Genomic DNA, 27,797 nt, shown 5'->3' on the forward strand with positions numbered 1-27,797 from the left:
GAATACAAGTTAGAATGCAAACAAAGAGTACAAACCCCATTTCATAGCCTCTTCTATTATCTTCCATTATCATGCTAGTTCACTGGCCCTGTCCAAAGATCTAATCTTTTGGACAGGCTTTCAATACCGACTCTAAAGTTCACTGGAATTGATGAAGATTCAGTGCCTGGAAGGCAGGATCCTACACTTGGGATTTGAACATACCAAAAAGATTAAAGGGGCAGAGCAGGAATCTTCAATAGCTTAGCTTCCCAGAAGTTCCTCATCTCATTAGCACTGATATGAAGGAAGGGTTATATCAGGTAATGACAAGCTGGTGTCACGTACTCAAAGCTATTAACATCAAACAAGTCTGCTGTTCACAGTGTAAAGCACAACGCATTTCTAACAGAGTACTTGTTGGTTGGTATCAATTGCACTGGAAATGAGAAACAGGGAGAGGAAATGAAAATAATATTAAGTTCAAAGGTAGTGACAGCCAATGAATAAAGAACAACCAGATTCACACCGACATTTATATGTGTTTGTCCTGTCTCAGCTTGGGAAGTACTTATCAGGCCTGCTGCATCACCAGTCCATTGTGCCATAGACAATGTGCTACAGTCAAGATGAAAATGGTGGGTTGTTTTTTTTTCTCAGCTAGCATAGCAGAGTCCTTCACCACCCCAGCTATTCACTAAAATAGATCACACAGAATTTTATGCCTTAGGACAAACTCTGTCTTGGTAAAAAAAAAAAAAAAAAAAAAAAAAAAAAAAGACAGTGGAGTAATGTCTACTGTGACATTAGTTATTGCCTTTCCTCTCTATAATTGTGCTAGGAAGATAGAGAAATTGAGGATGTGAAACATGCCAACCACAGTCTACAGGACTGAGTTCTCCCAAAACCTGTGCTGCAGCTCTGGTAGCTCTGGGCCCCTAGCTTTCCCTGGCTGTGCATCTGTTTCACATCCAGAGACTGGGTTTGAGTCCTACACTTACCTCCAAGTTTCCTTTAAAAGGAAGCAGTGGCACAAGTGAAGGGGGTGATTTGAGCTGCTCTCCAACAAGCCTCCAGCAAAGCTTGGTGTGGAGGAAAGGGCAACCTGAACAGTGGGACATACTAGGGAGAGCTCTTGTCCCACCATGTAGACTCAGCCTCAACAAGGATCACAGCAGTATCACAGAGGTTAGTTTTCACATAAGTACCTGGAAGCACCCTTCCTTCACAGACCTTTTCCTCACCAGTTTGCCTAATTCTCCTTTGAAATAATTTTAAAATTTTTCTCACTTACTAATTGGAGAACTTTTCAGGCTTGCAGTAACATTTTGCTAGAACAGATATAACCCAAAGAAAGTAATCCATGATCCTGTGACTGAGACACTAACCTGAGATATAGGAGTCTGGTCTTTAGAAGAATAAAAATCAGGTCTGTTCATTTATTTCCAGCAGGGATTTCAACATGAATGTTTTTCCTCCACTTAGACAAAGCCAATGCATCTTCCTGCAGCATTTGTTATCTTATACCAAGCAAAGCAGGAGGAGAGGCCTTCAGGAATCTGTAAAACACAAACCCTAGGTTATGCTCTGAGAATAACATCATTTACTTCCCATATGAGAACTGAGTTCTCACTCACCACTGATACTGTATTTGACAGAGCACAAACTCAGCCACAAGAATAGCTTTCAGAAAAAATAGAATTGAAGACATAAAAATCGTCTTAATTATAGCAACTGAGTTTCAATGAACAGAAACATCTGCCTTTTGGCAGACAGCATGCCCAGGAGCTGTCGGCGCTGATTTGATACATCACATTAGGAGGGACAAGTGTCTAATTTAGCTGTTTGCTGAGACCATGAGAGCATTTTGACAAGCTGTGCTAACATACTAATAGACTGGGTTCGAGACACTTTTGCACAAAATGGCCCAAGTCCGTGACGGGCAAATTAAATTAGAGAGCATTTAACTGACAGACTCTCGCCTCGGCAGTGAGCGCTGACTGTTTCTCCTGTCACGGGACATGGCGGGGCCTCACAGCGCTGCAAGGCAGCAGCCAGCTCCTGCCAAGCAAATGGCTGCTGCGGTCTGGGGGATCACTGGTAGGGTTTATCTGGGGAACCGAAACTGAGCTGAAGCAAACCACAAACCCTGTCATGACCTTGCTGCCCTTTGAGAAGTTCCTGCCTAAAATGGCTGCTTCTTACCTCTGCCAGCTGACAGACCCATGCTTGGGGGCAGCCATGGCCACCTGAGCTGGAGCTCTCACCCTCACCAGAGCAAACCGCGCATGAGTCAGGGCGCTGAGGGCCCCGCCGGCCCTGCCCGGCCTCTCGCACCCTGCCCATGGCCCAGAGGCCTGCAGCGGGCTGGTCGCCGGCTCCCCCTGCCCTGCCCACATCCCGGCCTCGCCTTGGCCTGTCCCCATCCCCACAGCACTGCCCAGCCATCCCAGGGCCGTGTCTGATCCCGGCTCCCTTCAGCAGGGTCTCACCCAGACCCACCTCACCCTCGGCAGGTCTCGGGCAGGTCTGTCGCAGTGCCTCGCACTTGTGCTTCTCCCCAGCCCTCCTCACTGAGCGTAGCCCTGTGGGGGACAGGCCAAGGCATACTGTTCCCCTGAGGGACTGACTAACCGCTGGCTTTGCTCCAGAGCATCAGGGGGTTGCCTGGTGCCACCCCAAAGCACCTGGAAGCTGGGGGACACACCAGGGCCTGCTTTGGGGGCTGCTGTGGGGGCCAGGCTGCATCCCCATCATAGGGTGGGAGCAACAAAAAGGCCTCTCACTTGGACATCTTGTAATCTGTGCTCATACAGCAGCTTTCTGACTTGTGCAAACACTTTTTGTGTGGTGCCAAATCCTACTCTCGCCACAAACCACCAGCCGTACATTTCTGTGCCTTGTAGCAGGGCCGCTCATCCTGCCCTTACACACTCTGAACAAGTGTTTGGAAAAAACCCAGCATGTTTCCTGATGTCTGCTGCTTTGTAGTGTTAAGCAAGTAGTCATTTTGGTCAATGCTACCTGAAAAAAAATTAATCCACGCACATATGGTAACATTGCTGTCTTTTATTGAATAGAAAAATACCAGTATCTTAATTTTCAAATAACTTGCAAACCATTTCTGGACATGAAAATAAATGGATTGCATGCTATTAATATTCTCATAGCTTCTCATTTGCAGGAGCCAAACTTGGTGACGACAGTGCTTTTTTAGGGACGGATTTTCTACTTATTGCTTTCAGCAGGCTCTACCAATCTTCATAATAGCTGGTCAATAATTGAATATCTCTCAATGAGAAAGTGTCAACAAATGAATACCTAATTAAAAAAATAGTGGGAAAATCACTTTGAAAGACTTGAATCTCATAAAATGTGAGTTTTGAATGATACATTATCACTGTTGCCTATCTTCATGGAACATTACCCTAATCCCTGATGCTAAGCTTATGTACCAATATATGCAAAAAGCAAATAGCTGTTAAAGTAGAATAAGATGATGAAATACAACACTTAAAATACAAGCTAAAAGATTCATACAGCTACATATATTAGCCACACTAGTAGTCATTTCCTTACAGGTCTTTTAATGTAAATTATTCTAATATCTAATTGCTGCAAAAATCAGAAATGTGGGCACTCCAGAAGGCTTTGAACAGAGCAGTCCATTATTTTAGTGGGAAGGAGCTGGGTGAATATTTAGGCCCCACAGTACCGAAGGCTAAATCCTTCTTTGGTGTAAATCCATCAGTTTACCCCCACCTGAAAATCTGTTTGTATAACTGCTTTGCCCTTAAACAGTCCTCAGCATTTACCAAAGCTGGAAAGGAACTTGGTAGTTTACATCAATTTGTAACAAACTTGTTGATTTCCTGAGCATTTGGCAGTGGAGAAGAAAATCTTTAAATGTTATGATATGGTTGCAGTGTATAAAAACATACATTTTGCTTTTTCAATAATTATTTTTTTATGGGATCCATGCTGCTATTAGCACGGATATATTTTCAAAGTAAATTCACTTTGTTCAAGTACTTCCTGAGCAGTTTAGTTACATGGGAACTGCAGAGGCTTATTGGTCTGGTTACCAGTCCTTAATGCAAACTGCTAAAGAGAAAACTTTCACCTACACTTCTTAGAAAAATTTATGTTTTCCAGGAGAGGGAAATTTTTTCTTAACATTATCTGCCTGGAAGAATGATAATTCTGAAGCATTACTTTATATCAGATAGCACAATTATTATTTATGTAGACATCCATTTTTTAAATTCTACTGCATTTTTACATTATTATTGTTCTGCTTTAACTAAACACAATCTTAAAAGTGCACTTTTTTCCCTTTTACTTGCCCTTTTTTGGCATTTTATTCCAATTCAATCCTTTTTAATGCTTTCAGTGAAGATAACCAGAAGGGTCCCAATATTTATCTGTTCTGTTCCTTTTATTCTGCAAGTGGTCATTCTGCTGGCCACCCTGGGACTTGAGTTAGACGTGTGAGCCTTGCTCCTGTTGTACCTGCACACAAGGGAACAGTTGCCCTCCTGAGCACCTGGTGAAGCTCATGCTGAAGGACTGGCTTTTCTCAGTCACGCCCTGTGCCCCTTGGGTTCCCTCTTCTCTCCAGCCACGGTGTAAGCAAGACTCACAATTATTTCATGATTCATCTGCAACTAGTCCTGACTTTTTGTTTTCCTATGTGTGTGCCTCAGAAGTAAGCATTTGGGGACCTCTAATTTGGATTTTTTTAATTGCTTTTCCTTAGGCTTTTTTTTTTATTTTTTACTTTTACTAATCATCTTGTTGTCAAGCTATTACAATAAAACCAGGATGAGGACATCTAATCTATATAGTACAATAACACATCTTAATACGGTTTAACATGCTACTTCTTTTTCAGTTGCTTTGTACCTTGAGCAGATGTCATCATTGAGCTGCCTTTGGAGATACAGGCAGTAGCTTTTTTACTTGCTTCTATAAATATTGCTTAGAACCCATCTCGTGCACTTTAATGTTTTCTCTTTAAAACAGAATATACTCAAGTACTTTGTGGTATTACATCTGGTAATAACACAATGTTGCTGGAGTGCCTCCGAGTTATTTCTAGCTCTATGAATGTGAAGTATTATTCTTCAGGTTTTCCACTGTCCCTGAAATATTCTGATATTGTTCCTGGAATACCCTAGTTCTAATTAGTTATTAGAGCATTTGTGCTGGCAGTTGGACTAAGTCAGATGCAGATTCCTTTCCCCCATCACAATACCTATTTAGTATTAGAGCTGTGTCATGGCTACAGCCTCCTGCTCACAGTTTTTGATGGTAATGAGCTGGTAACGCAACTGTTGGGACTCTTTGAAAGCATTTGAACCTCTCGGTTATTTTTGACCACATTTGATACAGGGGTAGAAATATGAAATATATTAAATTTCTACAAATTTTGTGAAGGTAATGCCTAGAAGAGAAGTGTGCCTGAGGGAAGGGCAGGGCAAGCTGCTACCTGGCCTGTTAGCAGCCTGCCCAGGCACTGCCAGCTTAGGATGAGCTGGCCAGGGAGCAGGGGGCAACACAGGAGACGGGTATTAAACATGTGGAAAACAGGATAACATGGTGGGCTTGCTATGGCTACAGGAGGGAGCTGAGACTATCTGAATATTTGATATCCAGTGGAGTATTGGATTAGGGTGTCATTGGGAATAGAAGGAAAGGGGCTGGATTTGTTTGCTGATGATATAGGGAATACGAGGATGTTACAGTCTTTACAGGGAACAAGTATGGGTGACATAAATTTGTATGACACAGGCATTATTAGTTCTGCTGCTCACTTAAAAAACTTGTTTATGGTGATCTTTAATAGCTATATTAGTGGAGAGGCTTTTAAAGTAAAGGAACACCTGAGCAGAATCTTACAATTTCATCCTTAAGCTCTTCCAAAACTGCCCATCCCTGTGAGCACCTGCCCCAGCAATGTGCAGGGGGTCAGGGCACTTGACCTGCTGGCTGGGCAGCGAAACCTCCATCGGAGGCCGGGCAGCCAGCTGAGGTGCAGCATTTTCTGCCACAGCAGTGCATGGACGCAGGGCTGCAGGTGGGTGCCCTGGAACGTGGTGCCTGGGAGGTTACCTGGCTGGCAAGCCCGCTCCCTGGGAAAATCACCGCTGGATAACTGTGAAAACAAACAGCAAGAGTGGGGAAATCCCTTGCTACTGCAATCACAGCAGCCTTTGTGGTATGGGGCTGTGTGTACCTTCACCCCTGCAAGTCGCAGAGGGTCCCCAGCACAGTGAGTGGGAAGCAGGTGGTGGCTGTGTTCATGTCAAAGGTGTTTGGGGTGACATGACCACACTGTGCAGCAGGCTGGTGTTGGAAACATAGACACTGTTTTAAAGTCGCCCTTAGAACGTGACTGAAAATAACTCTAATTTCAGGTTCAGGCACCTAAATAATTTAGATCTTTTGGAGATTTTATTTGGGAGGAACCCAGTCTATGAAGATACTTCAGTCCTTCGGAAGAATACTCTGTTCCTGTAATAACAACTCAGACATGCTTTGATTATCACGTATCCTCCTGCTGCAGCTTACTACAGCACCAGAATTATCAGGATACTGCATGCAGCAGGCTCATTTGCTTACACACTTAAGGACAACTTCTGGAAAAAGCAGCCCTAAAAATCTCCCACACTACCGTCCACCTGAAAGGAGACCAGTGCTTCCCGTTTAAAAGTCCCAGCTTACATCTAGTCCTCATCAACATCCAATGTCACTTTTAGTGAGTTCTCCTCACTTTCTTCTCTGTGGTGCTGTTCTACACTGTCTCTGTTGTTTACTAATACTATTAACTTATATTTGCTCCCAGAGGCCCTGTGCTGTTCTGTGCTGGAAATTGCAGTTATGACTGTTGCCAAACAATTGTGATACAACTCCTCTCATGTTGCCAAACAGTTGTGATACAACTCCTCTCATGAGCCCATTCAAAGTTTATCAAAATCAAGAGAGTGATGTCTTTACTGTATTGACCTATTTCCCACAAAGCGGATTTTGTATATTTAATATATAACTCTCCAGAGTTCAGAAAGGGAGCAGCATGACTTCTCTCCAGCAAACCTTAGCTCAGACCAGCTTCCCTGCAAGGAAGATTTCCTTACAATGAGTATCTGATGGGAACACAAAGTACATTTTACACCTTTTTTGGTTTTTTTGCTGTCAGACAAGCATTGCCAGTGGACCATAAGCCAAGATGCCTTAGGCAAACAAATAATTAACTCCCTCACATTCAGCCTATTCATTATCAATCCACAAGGTTTGTTTTGGGGATTGAAGCAAGAAAGTTTCTGTGATATGCTGGTCACACAGCTCTATTCCTGCTCTCCTCCTGCTGTTTCAAAAAGATAATCAACAGCCTCACACATCAAGGGAAAATTGTTCTTGAAAAACCTTTCACTTTTAGCCACTCAGGATGAATATTTCTAGCATAATATCACCTAAAATAGGATTTGATGTACAAACTTAAATTAAAATTGAACTCATATTTATAGAATAATATTCCGTGGTGATGTTTGATTTTTTAAATGGATTTTAATCAGTAAAACAGAAATACATGACATGGAGGGAAAAACCCAACCCAAGTCCTACTGTGTTATTGCCAAAGTACTTTTGTATTTTTCAGACTGAATTCTTCCAGGTAGTCTTTCAAGTAGTTTCACCCACTTCTGTAGCTCTGGGAACACAATTTTTTTATAAGATGTGACTGTAAAAGGACAGAGCAGGGGTTTATGCTGGAGGCTTGGCAAATCAATATTTACTTTTGTTTGATTTTAAATTTTAACTATTCATTCCCCTACTAAACACTTGTGCAAATTCATTCAGGGATCTGAAAGCTATTTCTGGCTCATATTTCACAACCTGGAATAAAAATATTGCAACTGCAGCTTACTGTCATTTACGTTTGATGAAACTAGCATGAGATGAGTGCAAAATTGATTGGGAAACATTATTTGAACAGCAGCATTTGCAGAGTGATAGTTTAGTTTCAAACTGGAGGAAGGTATCTGCTGGGTTTTGCAAAACTTTCCCTGGGTCAATATTTTTATTAATAACTTGGATGATGGAATAGAGAACACAATTTTTAAGTCTGAAGATGATCTCAGACAGTCATATATAGAGGAATGAAGCTGGGTTTATTAATATTGATAACATAAAGCTGTGGGCTGGCTTCAGGGGTGGTGGGTTGGCTGATGTAGATAAGGTGCTGCTGTGGCTGGTTCTGTTCAGTGGTGGGGCAGCCAATGAAGAGAGAGAAGCTGAGGAAGAGAGAGGAGGAAGAAGCAGAGAGAAGAGAAAGAACATGTACCCTGGATGAGAAGAGACTAGGAGAAGGCAGCAGAGGGGCTGGCATAAAGAGTATGCTGGTATGAGATGGTAAAAGACCTTATTGCAGCTGGCTAGCTTTGAGAGTGCTGTGACAGTCAGGGCTGTCAAAGATGCTGAGGACTAGAATTCAAACCCAAATGGCTATGGAAAAGTGATCTGAAAAACTAGAAGCAATTCAACAATAATGTAAGATGGTACACAGGAATAATCACCTATGTAGACTAGAGGCACTACAGTGTAGGTAACAGTTTTGCCAAAAATAATTTGATGCTAATAGCATATGACAAATTGAAGATCAATCAACAGTACTTTAAAATAGCAAGCAACAGCCCAGAACCTAAATGAACAGGTTGTTGTAAGAAAGATGTGGAAAATAATCATGCTGCTCCATGTTCCGTTAATAAAATATTTTCTGAGTCACTGTATCTGATTTTGAGCACCATATGTCAAAGGGGAAAAAAGTGGATCTAGCAGATAGTCTGGAGTACAGTAGAGCAACTATAGGAGATGTCACACGTGGAAGGGGATTTTTCTAGTCAGAGATAGTGAAGACTGAATGGAGATATTGTGAAAAATCACTTCTTTTGGAAAAGGAAGGGAATATTCTAATCTCCGTATTCAGCATGGCTAGAATGCAACCGATGCACTTTGGCTGTAGCTAGGGAAAGTGAAATTAAGCATTTAGAAATTTTTTTTTTTTAAAAATTTGCAATAGGTTGCCTGGGACAACTGTAGAATCTCTAACACTGGAAATGCATGAAAAGCACAACAAAGTTCTCTGATTTCTTGTTGTCATGAACTGTGGTCTGTGGATACTACTTGCTGTTGCACAGATCCGTGCATGGTGTCAAACATGGACCAAATCTTTTGCAGATAAGGTGACACATTTCTGTAGTTTCAGTGGTTTAAGCACAGGGCATCCAAGGAAGGTAACAGAGCTCAGGGTAGGGACTGAGCTATAAATAAAAAAGTTAAAATCTTGGCAGATTAAAGAGATCTTTTTTTTAGTGATGCTAAAGTATCGCAACACTCACTGTTCTCCCTTGGGATCTGTGCTGCATGTCTGAGGAGGTGTAAGCTCTCTTTGACACCTTCTCGGCTGACAGGATATTCAGAACATCATTCTCTTTGTGCATCTCACTGTTTTTCCCTCCTGACCTGTTTTGTGTGGCTTTTCTTGTATCTGACAGGTTGCGAGCCTGCTTCTCAGACTTTTTCTCAGGTGAGGTGCTAACATTTATGAAAACTTCCAGGATGTCAATTCTGTGTGAGACTTCTCCCCCTTTGGCATTTTTTTTTTTTAAATTGGTCCATGTTTAAAACAGAGCGGAGGCACACAGACACATATGCACAGTCTGATCACATGCAATTTGTTTCCATGAGGTTTCACGCAAAAATGCTTTAAGAACATCTTATTACTGCCTCTGGTACTGGTGCAAGAAATTGCACTCAAATGCCAGTGAAGTCATGGCTGAGAAGATGATGAGATGAAAGTCTTTAGCCTCTATGCCATGGTTGTGTTTTATAGCAGCCATGAAGATTAGTCCTCAGGGAAGAAAGTTAAAGTCAAGACTATTGCTTCCCTAATACGTGGGGAAGTCTGGAGTGTTACTGATTGTTGCTGTGCTCAATGAGCAACACAGACCCATTCGTTTATTAAAATGTGGTAAGCCGAAAGTAATAATGACTCTACCAATCAACTCAGCCTCTACTGAAGGCATCATTCGATAGTATATAAGTGTGTGCAAATTGCAGGCCAAATGGATGTACAAAAAGAAGCAGAATATCCCTTCCAGCTGCCATGGCATCAAAGTGACTTCTGCTCCTCTCCATCCCAAGTACCTGCATGTGATACTTGTATTCCAACTCCCTAAAAACTGTCTTACTACTCTCAGTGAAAGCAGGAATGAAAAATAATAAAAACACATCTTTATGATTACATTTAATGGATGAGGTAGGGCTCTGAATCTACATTGAATAAAGAGGTGTTTGTTTTATGACAATCTTTTTTTGACAATGAGTCCACTTCCAAGTGCAATGTTCAACAGAGGCAAACCCCATCGTATATTTGGCTGGGAGAAGGATTTGATGAACTGACAGAAAGATGAAGGGGGGGGGGGGGGGGGAGAAGGCAAGAGGTTCTTGCAGGTGTGGACTGAGGGAAGAAAGCTGAGGGAAAGAACAAGGTGATACAGGCAGTAAGCACAGAGCGAGACCTGTCCTTGCAGAACTGAAGGAAGTTTCAGGGAAAATGAGAAATTTGTCAGAGTTCTCCAGCTGAGGAAATGAGTGACTACTAAACAATTCTTAGATATAATAATCTGGATACTTTCAATTATAAGTAAGTCTTCCTTATAAGTAGATTATTATTTTGTAGACCAAATAATGGTCCCTGGGTAATAAGCTGGTGCAGAACTCAGTATTGCATGAGTAGAAATAGTATTTGCACAGCTGGAGGTAAAAGCAAAGCTAAAGGCTAATCAACATTTCTTTGGATTATTTTGTAAAGTGAAATTAATTCTTGTGAAAAATGTCAGATAAAGAGCCCAGTAGCAAAGTCTCCATTGATTTCAGTGGAGAAGAATCAGTTCCTGAGCCAAGAACGGAGCAAAATCCAACATGCAGAGCTAAGCCAAGATGCCATGGCTTTCTTGCCAAAGGGTAATACCCTGCCTAGAAGCCTGGGGCTGATAGACTAACTGGCCTTTTCATATAGTGCCATCTGTAATAACACCACCAACCATAATGATATCTAAGGATCAAAATACCCATCTGCTATGTATTAGGCTGAGAAAAGCAGCTGCCTAGATGCTATTTACAAAGAAATGTGTAAGCTAAGTATTTGCCCAAATGCAATAGCTGCAGAGGAAAGGCATTTTCTCTTGGTATGGGGGGCTGGCCAGTATTTCATGAGAGAAGGGCACTCCCAGCACACCGCAAGAGTGCTACACACAGCAGCAGCAGCACCCAGCAAATTACAGATATTTGCACTCATGGGCAGGAACTAGCTGGACCTGCTTTGGAAAATGGTTTGGAGACTAGATGGCATCCAGAGGCCTCTTCCAGAGTAAATTATTCTGTGAATTTCTGAACTGGTGGTTCTGGAAAGCATTATCTCTTGTTTACTTCTGGCCCAGTACACTAGATGCAGACAATACGACGCCCAGAGGTTAATAGCCAGCAATTGCTGCTGCAGCAGCAGTATGGACTTTACTGGTCACACAGCATCTCCCTGACCATTGCAGAGATGACAGCAATGGTGATTCCAGCCTTTTTAAGTCTAACAGACTTAGCACAATACCCACTATTCAGACCATCAGCTCATTTCTAGCATGTAGAACAGATGAACAAATGCAACTTTAAGGTTCTTTGATTGTATTTGTTCATCAGTGACCTGGATGAAGGGACTGAGGGTACCCTCAGCCAGTTTGCTGATGACACAAACTGGGAAGAGTGGCTGATTCACCAGCAGGCTGCGCTGCCATTCAGCGAGACCTGGGCAGGCTGGAGAGCTGGGCAGAGAGGAACCCAATGAAGTTCAGGAAAGGCGAGTGCAGGGTCCTGCACCAAGGGAGGAACAACCCCACGCACCAGTACAGGCTGGGGGCTGGCCTGCTGGAAGGCAGCTCTGCAGAGAAGGACCTGGAAGTGCTGGTGGACAGCAAGTTGTCCATGAGCCAGCAGTGTGCCCTGGTGGCCAAGAAGGCCAGTGGGATCCTGGGGGGCATTAGGAGGAGCGTGGCCAGCAGGTCGAGGGAGGTGATCCTCCCCCCTCTATTCTGCCCTGGTGAGGCCACACCTGGAGTGCTGTGTCCAGTGCTGGGCTCCCCAGTTCCAGAGAGATGGCAAAGTACTGGGGAGGGTCCAGTGGAGGGCTATGAAGATGACTTGGGGACTGGAGCATGTCCCTTGTGAGGAAAGGCTGAGAGAGCTGGGCCTCTTTAGCCTGGAGAAGAGAACACTGAGAGGGATCTTATCAGTGTCTACAAACATCTTAAGGGCGGGTGCCAAGAGGATGGGGCCAGGCTCTTTTCAGTGGTGCCCAGTGACAGGACAAGGGGCAATGGGCACAAACTGCAACACAAGAAGTTTCATCTCAGTGTGAGGAAGAACTTTACTCTGAGGGTGCCAGAGCACCGCAACAGGCTGCCCAGAGCAGTTGTGGAGCCTCCTTCTCTGGAGACTTTACAAACCCACCTGGATGTGATCCTGTGCAACCAGCTCTGGGTGAACCTGCTTTAGCAGGAGGTTGAACTAGATGATCTCCAGAGGTCCCTTCCAACCCCAGCCATTCTGTGATTCTAACGGTTGGACTTGATGATTTTAAAGGTCTTTTCTAATTAAATGATTTTATGATTCTGCAATTTGAACTGTGACTATTCACTAATAAGACCAAACCACTTCAGTGAGCTGGATGCAAACCTAGTTAGCAAAAAAAGGAGGATTTCTGCAGCCTCAAGCAGTACATGTAAAGGTTATGTAAGGTTATTTTCATTTTTATTCATGTGCATCTTTTTCTTCTAAAGGTATCAAAAAGCAAGGTTATGTTTTCTCAGGTAAGACCACAAACAGAAAACACTGACAGTGTTCTAATGCTTTGAAAGGGGAAATAGATCTGAAAGATATTTAAAAAGATAATTGAAAATTAGGCCATCTTTCCTCTCTCTGGGAGCTTCTGCGTGAACACCTAATAGAAAACCCATTTGGAATCCAGAAACTGGCACACTTGCTTGGAAAGGAAGCTCGTTGATTCTACTTTTATTTAAACTTTCCCTTTCTAAAAAGCTAAGTGACCTGAGGAAAAGGATATTTAATTTTAAACAAGTCTCACAATTGTGCTCTCAAAATCTTTGCAAATTTATATTCTTTATTCTATTATCACAAATAATTTCAAATAATGAAAACGGAAGGCAAATATTAGAGTGGAACTGTAGAAAACCAAAATATACATTAATGTATCCATCCCAAAAGGTTGTCCTTACATTTACTAATGACTTTAAAAAGCTGCAGTGTTGGAGTTTTTCTCTGGTCTGACATGAAACAGCTTTATAAACATGGGCCATATCAAAAAGCTTCTGACTACTTGGACCTGAAGCGTCATTCTTTGTGTTCACACTGTGTTTCTCTTAAATCTAATAAAGAATAGGATTGTGTTAGTCCACCTTGATAAGAAATGGCTTTAATTTTCCTAGTGAAATGTGACCTTTTAAACGGTAAGCACAGAGTACTGTGTGGGCATTGTTGCCAAGATATGTTTGGAAGATAGGGAAGAGGGAAGGGATTGTATTCTTACTTCCTAGGTTAAGCAAAAAACTGCTGTGAAAGTTCTCAAATAGACAGATTGTACTCGTATATTTGGCAGTATTTTCTGCCCAGGGCAAAGACAACACTTGGTTCCACAGCTTGTAAATTAAATTGGAACAAAATAACTTTGCTAGTTCTTAAAGAGCGCAAGAAATTATGGTATTATCCAAATGTTAGCAACTGAAATCAAAACAACAAAAGATGCAAACTTTATTGATTGAAATGCTGACCCTTCTCTCAGCTAAGGCTTGCTGAGCTGCTGTTCCCAGAGTGGGGACATCAGTGGGTCATATCAAATGGCTCCATTTCCGCAGCTGTTGGGAGAGGAGTCATCCAAACCACTTAATACCCTCCACCTCCTGAGGAACTTTATTCAAATATAATGTTAATCAGAAAGCTCTTTCCCCAACCTGATCTCTTTCTCTTGATTAATTCCATCTGAGAAATGAAGCTAGTTTGGTTTTCATGTCCAGCCCAACCTTCTCTTTTTTATTCAATTTGTAAATGTGTCAAATATAATTAAAACTGGCAGAGGCCAAGATTAAGTCAAACAAACTGTAAACATTGCTTGTGCTATTTGGTTGATGCAAAGAGTTTACCATAAAAGGCTTTTAAATAAATGAATTCAGCTATTACTGTCCAGCAGCACTGAAACCTTGCTGCAAGTGTTTGAACTTTTCAGGGACACTGTCAGGTCAGCTTAAATTCAAAACCTAATACACAGTCGGGACTCTGAAATTGCCTAAGGGAATTAGGTACTTGGTTTCTACTGAAAGTCAAGGTGAATTGAATTTCAGCAGGAATTAGATGCCTTCAAAAAGCCTGTTTGTGTCCTTGTAAAGAGAGGACCGTGTCCTTCATGGAGATGAATGTAGCTTTCTTTACAGCTACATAGCCAGCAAAGCATCTGCAAAACCTGACTAGCCAGAAAACCCTAAGGACTACCTTTACTCATTTGATGGTATTTTGGTTAGCACTAAATATTTCCTTTCAATGTGCAATAATTGTTTTGTACAATAATAATATTATTAAGGTGTGGCATAACTATAAGCCCAACTTCCAGATTACTCCATTAAGGACTTTCAGTTTCAGTCTGCCAGGCTGCAACTTGCAGTTTAACCCACTGATTTTAGTGGTACTCCTGACCTGTTAAGTGCAGATTCAGAGCATCAGTACATCCAGGGTTTTCCTTAAAACATTTTTTCAATAAAAACCCCATACCCATATCTCATTAGCCATCATGCAAATTCATAGCAGGCAATAGGGAAACTCAGTACTTTTGAAAGCAGGCTTCTGTCTTGTTGAGTGAGATTTTAGTGCTAAGCAATACAGCATTAAAATTTAGATTGCACAGCTTTGAAAATAGATCCCTGGCTATTTGACACCATTTCCTTTAATTCCTGATCACTACTTTAAAAAGTAATGCAAGAAATGTGATGTTGTCTGTATTTTTATTGTAACTAACATGATGCTAAATTATGAAGTGAGCTTTTTGGGATTTCTCTGTCCAATGCCTTTAACAAAACCCACTGTAGTAGCACCATTGGACTGGAGTCAGAATGTCTCTTTCCAATCTTAAATGTCTTCTTATTTATCTCCAGATGTTCTCTACGAATTCTAATGGTCTCCTAGGTAAAGCCACCTCACTCAGCATTCAGTGTGGCTGCTACAGAGGGAACTCAATGACAAAGTCAGAGGTCTTCTGGGGACAGGATGACACCATAATACAAGATGGCACAGTCACAGAATGTACTGGTCCATCTCTGGAATAGCAATTCACATCTGAATAGAGACGATGAGATGAAATTAGTGCACTTATTCCCTCTTTATCTTCAGTGGACATGAAATCAGACCACTGCAGAGAGATTTACAACTGGCAGACTCGGGTCATGGGGAAGCCAGTGCTTGAGATCAGGACTGATCAATGAAGGCAGAGCTAGCAAACACCAAAGGTCTCATACAGCCTTGCCCAATCTATTTGATCAAGACTACATATTAGTCCCTTGATTTCATAACCACAGATGTTTTCAGATCTGTTGAAAATAGGTGATAAAAGATTCCTCTGTGGTGACGAATAACTGAGGCTTGGTATCACAAAGAATGGAAAGGAGCAACGTAACTTCCTTATGTCTTGGGAGCAGCTGAAATCGTCTGAAGACTGTCCTAATGATTTGCTACTAGAATGTGTCATATTCTATAAGTTAAATAATCCCTGTTGAATTGACTATACAGGATGTTTATCTCTTTCCCTCAATGTATACGATTTTCTCTCCTTCTATTTGCTTTCTCACCTTTTTGCTATGAATTTTGCTCTGTGTTTAGACTTCCAGAACCAAATTTTGAAAGCTAATTACATATGGAAGGATTTGAGTGAAAATCCTATATGGAAGCCAAATCCTTCATTAACAATGATACAGAACTATATAATAAAGAAACTTGCATGTTTTGTTTGTCTAAAATGAAAATGTGTATTGCCTCAATCATCTGGAAAAGGTAGCAGTGTTGAGTAACTTCTGCCTTTAGTGGTCAGCAGAATCTGATGATTATAACTTAAGAGTTAATGATCGGCATAAATGGAGAAGTTGCACTTTTCAAGACTGTGGCTGTTCTGCCTGGGATGAGAGCCCTGCTTAAGCAACAGGTAAAGTACTAAACAATTTCTGCTAGTTGGCAGCATGAGGAATACTTCTGTAACAAAGGTATCTTAGGTTTGCAGGCAGTGAACAAAGGTATTGCTGAATGAATTTGGAAAGAAGGCTTCAGAGCGGTACTTTTTTTATATCCAAGTATTTTTATTCAGTGAGGTTGAGACAAGGTCTTGGGAGAAGAAAAAAGGTGTAACAATAGAATAGATCTTGGGTACTATAATATCACCTAAAATAACTTAGTGGCAATTTTTGCTAATACATAACCCCCCTCCTCAAAAAAACAAGTCAGACTGCTTTTCTCACCAAAGTTGGGGTTTGGGAGCCAATTCAGATTTTACACGGATGCAAATGTGAAGGGATGCTCTTAGGGGTATTCCACTGCTACACAGCTGAGTTGATATCAAAATCTGGACTAATGGCTTCAGCTTGAAGCTCTCCTTGTAAGGACGGACAGCAGGATTAGACTTTTAATCAGGACATTTTAGCTGTAATATGTCAAAAGAGCTTGCAATTCTTTTCACTAGTTAAGTAATATCTGGTTTTACTTTATCATATGAAAGGATTCCAAGAGGTATGTTTTTGTTTTCAAATTCATATATTGCTTAAAATAAGTACTAAAATGTTATTCTAAAGCATTTGGAACCTAAATAAAATAACTTTTTGGCCAGAATGAAGAACAAGGATATGATATTAGTTCCTAATACAATTAAGCTGAAGAGGCTGTCTCCATCGTTCCATATGAGAGAAATTAAGAACTGCATAATGGTGTTTTAAATTCCCTAAACCTGTAGTATTCTGCAATATTTTCTAGCTGTGAGAAAACACTTGGTCCTGAGGCACGCAGTATTCTTTTCAGGGGGAACTGGGTCAGGTCTTTCATGACCAGTTCTGCTTATTTACACCCTCATATACTGTTTAGCTTTAATGAATTGCATGGTTAAAGAAGAATCAGGAATCCAGTCCAGTCTTCCTTAAATTCTTGCCAGACTTTGTTAATTTAATCCCTCATTTCTCCAGTTACCTAATAGAACGGATGATCTCATGGTCATTAAAGATCAGCTCTTTTCCTGTTTTCATGCTCTTGTTATTATTCTTCTCATTGAAATCTCCTTTCTAGTCATAATGAACGCTTGGAGCATTTCATTGAGAAAAATGAGGAGTTAAATATTTTCTATGTCCCTAATCAAGACCCTGCCATTACCATCACTGAAAACCAGAAAAGCAGCTGAAGAAGGACAGAATTACATAAAAGGTAAAAAGGACACTGCCAAAGTGATTTTGTGATCACAGTAACTTATAATAATACATTGAATGTTGGCATGGCAATCTAATTGCGTACTAAAGATTGTTGTGTAAACTCAGTTACTACTTGCATTTCATAATGCTGATTTTCAATTGCTTCAGTCACAATTGAGCAAAATATGAACTGGAATTTGGAAGTTTCTGATTATTCTTGTGGAACAATTCATACAACTCATCAGTGTGGCAGTTTTCAATGTCATTTAATATTTTTGAAACAGAAAGCCACAGTGATTTAGTTCTAGAAGAAAAAGTAGCCTAGAAAAAAAATCATTTGTTTTGCAAATGCAGAGAAGAAAACAAAAGTAGGATAAATTGTGACAGGGAAAATGAAGACTACATTAAATTCTAAAGGCCAAGGCCTCTTCTCACTCACATCACAATAGCTCCAGAATAGTCCTACCAACTTTCATATTATTTTCCATTAAATTAGATCTACAATATCACAGAGAAAGGCTGATTCCTCTTTTGGTCTCAGGTAAGCTACTTTCAGAAAACAGGTATGACGAGAATAAGACAGAAAGCTCAGAACAATCTTTGAATTAAGAATGTGTTCAGTAGACACACTTGGTTTCTTCCCATAGCACAGATTTCTTATCCTGAAATCTGTATTTCACATAAATTGGGGAGAACAGGACATGGAAAATTGATCTGAAGGCTAAATTAGATTTCTTTTGCAATGATCTGCTTGAGGAACAGAAGGAAGGAGAAGAAGGAGGGCTGAGACTGTGCAATTCAAAAAGACATTGACAGCCCCAAAAAAGTGTCAGAGGTCTTCCAGCAGGAGGTATGCCATTCATATCCATCCCACCCTCTTGTGACACTCTTTCCCTAGCTAATTCCACTTGATTCATGTTGTTTCTATGCTTGTTGAAATGGTTCACACTGTTTCACTATCACTGTAATTCTTTTACCTATCCACACTTGTCTCTGCCAGTCTGTTATTCATAATTGCTAGGGCTCCAACCCCACCAGAGAATCCATTTTGCTTTGAATTAGAGCTCATTTGCCTCGGATAGCCATTAGCAGTTTCCGACAGCTGTTTCTGCATGATGGCCAGTGAGACTTTATTGGAGGCCAGGAAGTCTTTCATGGAGATCATCTCGCCTGACAGCCGGCGTCCGTCTGTGTCACTCTCATTGACAACATCAGTCTCGATAGAGATGTTTCTCCGGCTGCGCACATTTCCCGGCATTACCACATTCCTCCGTGAACGAAATAATTTTCTTTGGCATCTGTGGCAGCACCTGCAGTCCAGCTTCTTTAATATCCAGTTTATGGATTGTTTGATGACAATAGAGATCACATTAAATAAGGAATAGATGCAGCACACCCCCATGAGTATGAAGACAAAATTGCCAAAGCGATAAAGACCTTGGCTCTCATAGTTGATGTTCTGGCTACTGACCAGATCACCGAAACCGATGGTGCTGAAGGCCACGAAGCAGAAGTAAAGTGAGTCAAAGTAACTCCACCCTTCTATCGGTGTGTACATTGCAGAGGCACAGCAGGAAATGATGAGTGATGCTACACATAAAATCAGCATGACATAGTACACGGAGGGCTTCCAGCCTGCCAGGCTGTCCACCTCAGATGTCCCTGAGCCCCGCCGGCTGTTGTGAGGGAGAACCCCTTTCCTCCTCAGCTGTCTTTCATGGCAGGACTTCATGACATAGGCTATGACAGTGATCAAGCGCTCCAGGAACAGGTTAAAGAACAAAATGGTCCCTGCACATCCTATAAGGCCGTAAAATATCAGAAAAATTTTGCCTCCAACGGTGGCTGGGGTGGTCATGCCAAACCCTGGAAGACAAAACAGAACAGTTGAAAAAAATAAACCTGTAGTTATCGTGTCAGGAGTTTTGTCACATGCAAGACCAACGAACTGGCAGCAAATCCCTGTAGTACAGCTCAGCTCTGGGAAAAAGCAGACACTCTCCACAGCTGTTACCCACTTGTGCTTGACTATGTCCCAGCACTAAGGGGAAGGAAATTCATGTCAGCATCTCCTCCAGAATCAGAATGAAACAAAAAGCAGAAGAAAACACAGAAAAGTGTTTTCAAAGAAAACATTTAGTGGAGGTCTGAATTTTGGTCTGATTGCTAGGCTTACTGCATCCCTCTTTGTGCCTTGGATCACATCCAGGCTTTGATGTTATCACATCCACTTCCTTCTCTCTGGTGCTGTTCTGCACCATGGGTCTGACCCAGAGGTGGCCCTGGCCTTGCAGGGGTCCATTCCCACCATGTTTTTTTAATGCAAGGTGAAATTTTTCTGACCATCACTTAGCTCCTGCTGTAAGTGCAGGTGGCATATCAGCCAGCACCAACACCCACCCCAGCCCAGCCAGGGAAGCCCAGTCTGGGAGCGCACACTAGAGGGTACAGCCCCTGGCAAGGTCAGCAGCCCCTTACAAGGGTCCCCAGCAGGCATTTGAGCTGCCCAGCATCTGACCCTGGTGTCTGTCACACATTATCAGGCCTTTTAAAATCAGCATTGTTGAAGTTTTCCAATTTCTCTGTGTCCCACTCCACAGCTCAAGACTGTATGTGAGTCTTAACAAAAGTCTCCTCTGGTCTCATTTCCTATCATGGGATTTCTCAGGCCAGAGGTGCTTCAGTCTTGTCTCAAGTCCCTCCCTTCCTAAAGCCGGCAAATAGTAATTTTGTTTTGGTTAAAACTACTCATAAGACAATCTTGCTTTAATAAGATATTACTAAAGAATAAAAAGCGTGTCCAGAACATCATTGAGGAAACCGGAGTAATTAATACTCATACATACATACAGATAAATGACTTTGCCACTGTTTTATTAGGATTAATAAGGGATTACATAAACGATCAATTAAGCCAAAACACTGGCTGAGAGGACAGAAAAATCATGTTGGACAAGAGACACAGTTATTTGTTTCCTTCTCTTTGTAACTGTGAGATGCTAATTATGAAATCAAGACATTAGGCTCTGGGAGATAAAGGAATCCTATTCAGCATGATACACTTGTGCTTGGGACACACACAACTGCAGTGTGAAGAGACCACGTTTCCAACAGCCTGAACCACACTCATCCCTTCCCCGGTAACCTGCTACCAGTGCAGGTTCCTCCCTAAGACTGCTCCTGCCTCACACAGCTCAGTGACAGCCCTCGCCCTCACCCTGCCGGCACAACCCACTCTGAACTGCAGACCCAAGAACGGGCTCTCGCGGGTCACTGCATCTGTGCCTGCAGCCAGAGCCAAACCGCGGTGTCTAGGGGACCTACAGGAGGCTCAAGCCTCCCCATGACATTTCTGTGATAGAGAGAGCTGGGCTGCAGCCCTGTGTTGTGGGGAACAGCATGACAAGAGACAAACGTTCTTTGTGACAAGAATTGTTTTGCTGTTGTGCCCCTTGGCACACAAATATTTCCACTTGCTTTCTTCCTTCCCCTTCTGCTCCATGACCTGATCCCCCCATAATCCTAGTTTTGATGCTCATTTTCTGTGCAGGCTGGCTTATATGCAAGTCATGACTTCCACCCTGTGGACAGACACATAAAGACCCATGGACAAGAGGAACCTTTGCAGCTTGTGGGATCTGCCCAAAGCAGCTGGTGGGGTGGGAGACGGGGGGCTGCCACATCCCTGGCCCACCTTGCTCATTGAAGAAGAGAAGCAGCTGCAGGCTGGGCAGAGATGGAAAGGTGAGGAGCCTCTGGCACTGGGTGAATGGCATGAGAGACTGGCATGCATCACTCATGGCATAAAGCAAATGCCCTGACACGAGAAATACAGTTATGGCTCACAAGCAAAAGCAGTATTTATCCCTTCTCTTCTGCTTCAGGTACTCTAGCAGGCAAGGGACTAAAAAATGTGGATTTCCTCCTTTGCTTGTAAAATGCCTTTTTTTCCTTCCATTATAGAAAAGGAAAATGGACTCTGGGGTGCCACTACAGGATTTAAACCCTGAAAGATTGCAGATTATTTATTTTTTTTGCAAAAATATAATATGAACAAATGCCTAGCAGGTCTCTGCATAGCAGCTGAGGCTTTCTCTGACATGCCACATGAGATGCTACCTACCTGACAAACTGAACCAGAGACGAACAGGATGGAGTGTATCTGAATTACTATTGATGTGTTTGATTAAGGCAGAATTTTTAATCCAAAATACTTAATTTTGCAGCTGAAAGATGTCAGTTTCAAGTCTTGGCAGAATGGTAGGACACCTGTTGCTCAGCCTGGTGTCTCTCTCCAGTCCTTGCAGCATCCCAGGAGAATTACACTTCCCCTGTTTCCTGGTGGGATACCCTAGAACTGGGCCAGCAGTCCCCATTTCCATGCCCATGACCTGTACAAGCAGAACTGCCCCTGAACCATCCTCTCTTCGTAACTGAGTACAGCCTTAAAACCAGCAGACGCTTTCTTTCCAATCCCTTAAAATGTTAACCAAAGGCAAAGTCCTTATAACTTCAATGATTCCTGGAGACGCTAGAGAAAGAGTGTGCATACAGATGTACTGGTTCATTTTTGCTGTCACCTTGAGGTAGCTGACAGTGTCACATGCAAGTATTTCTCCACCATAATTACAAGATCAGGTTTATTCACAAACTGGATCTACGTATCTTTTATAGCTGCATGTTTATCTGAAAATGTAGCTATTGGTATTGTCATTGTCAAATCAACCATCCAAATACATACTAGAGTTGTGCAACTAAGCCTTCCCAGGTGCTTGGCTTTTATTACAACAAAGAATAATGGGTTTAGAAGAAATTGCCATATTTTTGCTTGCCACCTACTGCAGGAGGTAGGCATCCATGTTCTGTGTGCCAGCTGAGGGGTGTCAGCTGCCCTGGGATTAGAGACTTCAGCAGGACCAAGCTGCAAGGACACAGTATCACCATAGTGGGTCAGACTGCTGCCCTTGACAGTGAAAGAATACAAGAAAGCGTGAAGAAAATATGAACAGAGTGGTCTTTCCCTGGGACATCCTCCCAGCTTGTGGAAATCGGCATTTTAGAGGCTTTGAGGACATCATATTTAATAACTCTATCATCAGTCTCGTCAAATAATTTTTCAAATCATTTATACTGTTGGTTTCCATTAAACCTGAGGCAGTAAGTTGCACAATGTAATTATAATTTGTGGAAAAGTCTTAGTCTAACCTGCTGCCTGACAATTCATTTCAGGCTTCCCACTTTTTGCAGATAGCTGTAGCACTCATCATTCTCTATGCACTTTCTTACTTCACCTTCCCTCTTCTGAATTTTATAGACCTCTATTATTTCCTTCTTTCTAATTTCTTCCCCAGTATAAGGAGATCTATAGCATTTAGTATCTAGTTTTCAGTCTGCCAAGACATACTCCTGACCAGCCCTGTTGTCTTTCTTGTTTCTTTTCTACCGTAGTACAGTCTTTCAGAGGTAAAGGAGCAGGACCAGAACTATATACAACACTTGCAATACAAAAGTACTTTGAATTCATGCAGGACATACTTATGTGTTGGGCTTTGCTCTCTTTTTCAAAGGAATTCCTATTTGTCTTTTTAGTTGCTATTGACCACTGAACTGATATTTTCAGCAACCTATCCACAGCGGATCTTAGCTCCCTTGCTCAACAAGTGATGGCTGTCTTGGAGCTCTTCAGTGTCTGGCAGGAGCTATGCATTACTTTGCATTTGTCACCACTGAATCTCATCTAAATTTTTTACTTAGTTATTCAGTAATATGAGATTAGTCTACAGTTCATTACAGTCAAGTTTATAGTTGACTATGCTGAATGCTCCTCTGTCCTAAGAAATGTTATTATCTTTTTATTTATCTCTTTTCTTACATTGTTTATGACGGTTGAAATGTGCAGGTGTCAGCAAAGACCCTCAGAGACCCTGTTATTAACCTGCTTCCATCTTTAAAACTGAATATTGATACCTAGACTTTTTTTTTCTGTTATTTTTAAACAGTTATTTATCAATGGTAAGACTCCACTGTTCAGCCCATTAGAGTTTTATTTCTTTAGAGGCTTTGGTGAAGATGTTTGTGAAAAAGCCTTTGGAATGTCAAGATACACTGTAATTTTTGTGAGACATTACTTTCCTCTGCAAAAGCTCTATTGCCTTTTTTTAAGTCCTGACTAATTGTACTCCTGTTTACACTTTACTAATATGCCTCTATGGAAGACAGACTTACTGGCCTATGGTTTCCAGGAATATCTCTGCAGCCTTTTCTACAAATCATTAAATTTGCTGTTTTTTCTTCTCCTTGCAGCAAACCTGATTTTAGGCTATAAACCACACTTAGTTAAGCAGCAGTCTCATGTTTGAGCTCTTTTGTAAGTCCTGCGTGGAAAACTTCAATCCTGGCAGTTTGAAAGAGATTTGTCAAATATGAGAAACAGGGGATAAACCAACAGTCTAATATATAGAAGGGAAATGACTTAGCGAGCAATTAGAGCAGCAGTATGATCCATACAGCATAACTCTGAAAGAGCAAGAAGTTAAATTGCAGACCGGCAAGCAAATACAGAATGAAATTATGAAATCACATGAAAGAGGAAATAAAAGCAGTTGCTGACACTGAGATTATTTGAAAATACAAGATAGCTTCTTGTGATGAAGAAGCAAAACCAGGAAACTGCAGAAAAACAATGCTAGTGATTTTTTTTTTTACAGTATGAGAGAACGCTGATGAAATTTAGTGAACTTTATGTTACAAGTTGGGTGACATTTCTTGAAAAATAGTTACTTCAAGAAATAGAGATTATAGTTAATCAAGTGGAAATTTCTGAGTTGGGAAAATTGAATGTTTTTAAGGTACTGAAAAGTGTTTCAATTGATTTGTTAGATATGTCTGCAGATATGGCACTATATTGTCACCACTGATAGATATGCATGAAAAATCCTAACTTTGCCAGCCCAGCACTGAAGGACTTCTTAGTAAAAATTTCAGATTTCTGTTCCGAGATGTGTATGATACCGACTTGCCTGTGTCCCATGATCCATTGACTACTGTAAACTCGTGTTACCTTTTCTAATGTTCAGCTGAACTGAGCAACTACATTGTACTACTTGTAGTTACTATTTGTAGCTTCAATTTTCGTTCAACTATTGTGGTTTGGTTTCTTTCACATAGTGCTTAAGCAAGAATTCAGATTTGTTTGCTGACTATTCATACTAATTCTGAATTTATCTGTGGAAAAGCTATATTTTCAGAAGTTGGAAGGAATTTAAACTCTAAGTTAAGTCAGTAAAAGTTTTCTAAAGCACTGCACACCGCCTACGCAAAGCAATTTTGCAGATTTTGTCTTGGCAGCAAAACTTCTGTTATGAAGACTGTTAATGCAAAGTGGTCTAAAAGCCACCTGTGTGTTCAGGCTATATGGTGTGCATATTCCAAGAAGATAAAGGTTACTTATAAAAAAGAACAATTCAAAAGTGTAAACACATTGATAGCATATTACAATAGTCCTTCAAGATTTCCTGAAGCAAGTACTGGGTATAACCAAAGAAAAGCAAGCACCTGTAATTCTTATCAATAGTCAGTTTGATAAGAATGACTGAGGTCCAACAAGAAGTTATCCTAAAGCAGAATCCTCTGACAGAAGGTAAATATTGGATGAAATTAAGCAAATAACGATCTCAGTCCAACAGTAGCATGCTTATATTGAAATCTAACAAGTGGAAACAGGCATCAACTTTCTATAACTAATTAACTCTACAAAAACAGTCTAGTTTATTTTCTTTCCTCAATACCTTGATTTATCAACCTCTGAAAATCTAGAAAAGCTGAATTAAAACGTGCCAGCCTCCAAAAGCCAGACCCCTGGGACAAGGCTGTGCATCAGTCCTGCCCAGCTGTTCTAGCTCTGCCCAGGTCCCCCAGCCCGATCACACCCTGTTCCTCAGACAGTCAAATGGGCACAGCCCAGGGGACTCCGCCACCCATGTCCTGGCATGTCACACATGACACACAGCCTCAGGGAATCCAGCTGCTTGCTCCAGGCCAGCACTAGGTCATTTCATCTTTTCTGTTCTAAACTACTCCAGCACTACCAGTTGCTATAGGTGTTTCTCCTGGATCATTACCCACGCTTATCTCCCTCTGCCTGGTGATACATGGTTTGGCATGTGTTTTAATTCTGGATGTCCTGACATTCACAGGTTACATTAATTAAACCTTCAGTTTTCATTTCCTGGTATGATTGATGCTGTGAAAGTATATGAGAAACAGTACATCAGTCCTAATCCCTCATGAATGAAGCCTGGAGTGCTGAATATAATGTGTGTGTAGGAAGACTAGGACAGACATATTGATTTTACAGTTAATTTTGGATCGCGAGATGGGGTCTCTTTTCTGAGAGGTTTCATTTCCTTTTTGAACGTGTGCAGTTCGCTGCTCCTGCCTTTCCCACAAAGAGGAAGTGGGTAGAAAGAGGGGGTAACACTGTAGCAACAACAATGAATCATTGTGATGTTAGAAATATAAATATCATCATGTAACAGCTTTCCAGTTTAGCCTACGATCAGTGCTCTTTGTCTGTGATATTGTGGTTGTACTCCTAATGCATTTTCTATTTATTTGATTAACTCTTTTCCTTGTTTTTCTCTATCAGTTCTACTTTGGTCATGACTCACTGGGGAAATTATGAATTTCATCAGTGGAACAGTCACTGGAAAATGATTGAGGATATCATGACAGGTGTGAATCAAGCTAAACAGGGTGAAGACTTCCAACTGCAGTGAAAAGATCATCAGTAAAATAGTAATTAGGAAAGAGGAATATAGAAAGTCTTAGATACCTGCAAAGATTCTGATCCTGCTTCCCTCAGACACATTCCGAACTGTCTACATAAGGATAATTTGTGCTTCTAAAAAGAGGCACAAGAAACAACTATAAGAGAAGCTGTACTTCAGAGACTTTATTGAGAAAATGTCCTGTGCTGCGCACTGTTCCTACGGTGTGCAGACACCAATAATTGGGCAAAATTCAATTCTGCCGCGATATTTTTGCTCTCCGAGCAGAATAAGTAGTTCTAGAAAACCTCTAGTTCTGCTGGAGTGATTGTTACCTGTAGGAACTCTTGTTGGAACAGCTAAGGCACTCTCAAATCATGTCACATCAGTCCCATTAGGACTCCGAGGTCAGCAAGCTTGTAACAGAGTCCTGTTCTAGAAAGGAATGAGGGCATTAAGTGCTTCATCCCAGGAAGAGAAGAAGATGACATTTCTGTGAAGACTTTCACTGTGTGAGCGGACACATCTATGGAAGCAGACACGGTGCTGTCACAGCTACCTGACAGCAGTAAACTTGGACTTGGATCTGATTTCTGATGAAAAAAAATGTCTAGCATGGTTCACGTTGCTAAGTGTGTGCAGAAAATCACACACACATGCATGTACACATCTCTGATTTCCCATCAGTGGAAGCTCGGCATCTGAACTGTGTGGCTGGCTGGCGAGATGTGTCTGTACATGTTGTCACGACCATTCATTTCAACATCTTGACCTTCTCTCTGACGAGGAGGGGAAAATGAGCCATCCATGTCCTCAAACTCTCCTCTACTGCAACAATTATTTGACAAATAATATTTTATCGGGGACAGCCTGGTGTGTGGTAGCATTTATTCCATCGGCAATGCTATTTGCTTGTGCAGATGGCTATGTGGTGAAGGGCTTAGCCTGCCCAGGAAGGCAAGGATATACAGCTGTAACAGCATTCCTTCATGCTATATGCTCTTCTGTTTCCAGATCTTCCTGCCTGAGTGAGCTCTGTGCCTCCCACCTGGGCATGCTGAGCATTCTGGAGCTGTAAAAGCTGGAAATGTCTCCAGGGCTATTAAGAGCTGAGTCATATCTACAGATATACTGCTATGCCAAGTGATGGCTCCTTGATGACCTGGGACCCTGCCTGGAGTGCCATTGCTCCTGCTTCCTTCTGTGCCCGTCTGCACCTGCAATGTTACGCTTAGGCAGGCTGAGAGAGATGCAACTATCTGCAGAGCTCCTAGCGGGGTTAAGTCCATCCCTAAAGGGCACTATTGATGTTGAAATTGCTGGTATAAGATGCTTTGATTAAGTTAATAAGTATAAATAATAAAATAAATAAGTAAATACATAAATAAAAAATAATCATGATAATAATAACAGGTACCCACGTACAATCTATACATCCCCACATATATTGAGATATTTTTCCTCTGACTTGCTCGGAGCGTTGGCAGACAGCACTCTCACC

General features: G+C 41.6%; 1 protein-coding gene across 1 annotated transcript in view; it reads right to left on the bottom strand.

The window, feature by feature from the left end:
- Nucleotides 1–4,742: 4,742 nt before the first annotated feature.
- Nucleotides 4,743–27,797, bottom strand: part of KCNK13 (potassium two pore domain channel subfamily K member 13) — an 81,556-nt gene continuing 58,501 nt past the window's right edge. Inside the window, exon 2 of the mRNA XM_055717172.1 lies at nucleotides 4,743–19,394. Within this exon, the coding sequence (XP_055573147.1) occupies nucleotides 18,502–19,394 (893 nt within the window). The 3' untranslated portion in view covers nucleotides 4,743–18,501. The remainder of the gene's footprint in view (nucleotides 19,395–27,797) is intronic.

Source organism: Falco cherrug, chromosome 7, assembly GCF_023634085.1.
Source record: "Falco cherrug isolate bFalChe1 chromosome 7, bFalChe1.pri, whole genome shotgun sequence".
Lineage (NCBI taxonomy): Eukaryota > Metazoa > Chordata > Aves > Falconiformes > Falconidae > Falco > Falco cherrug.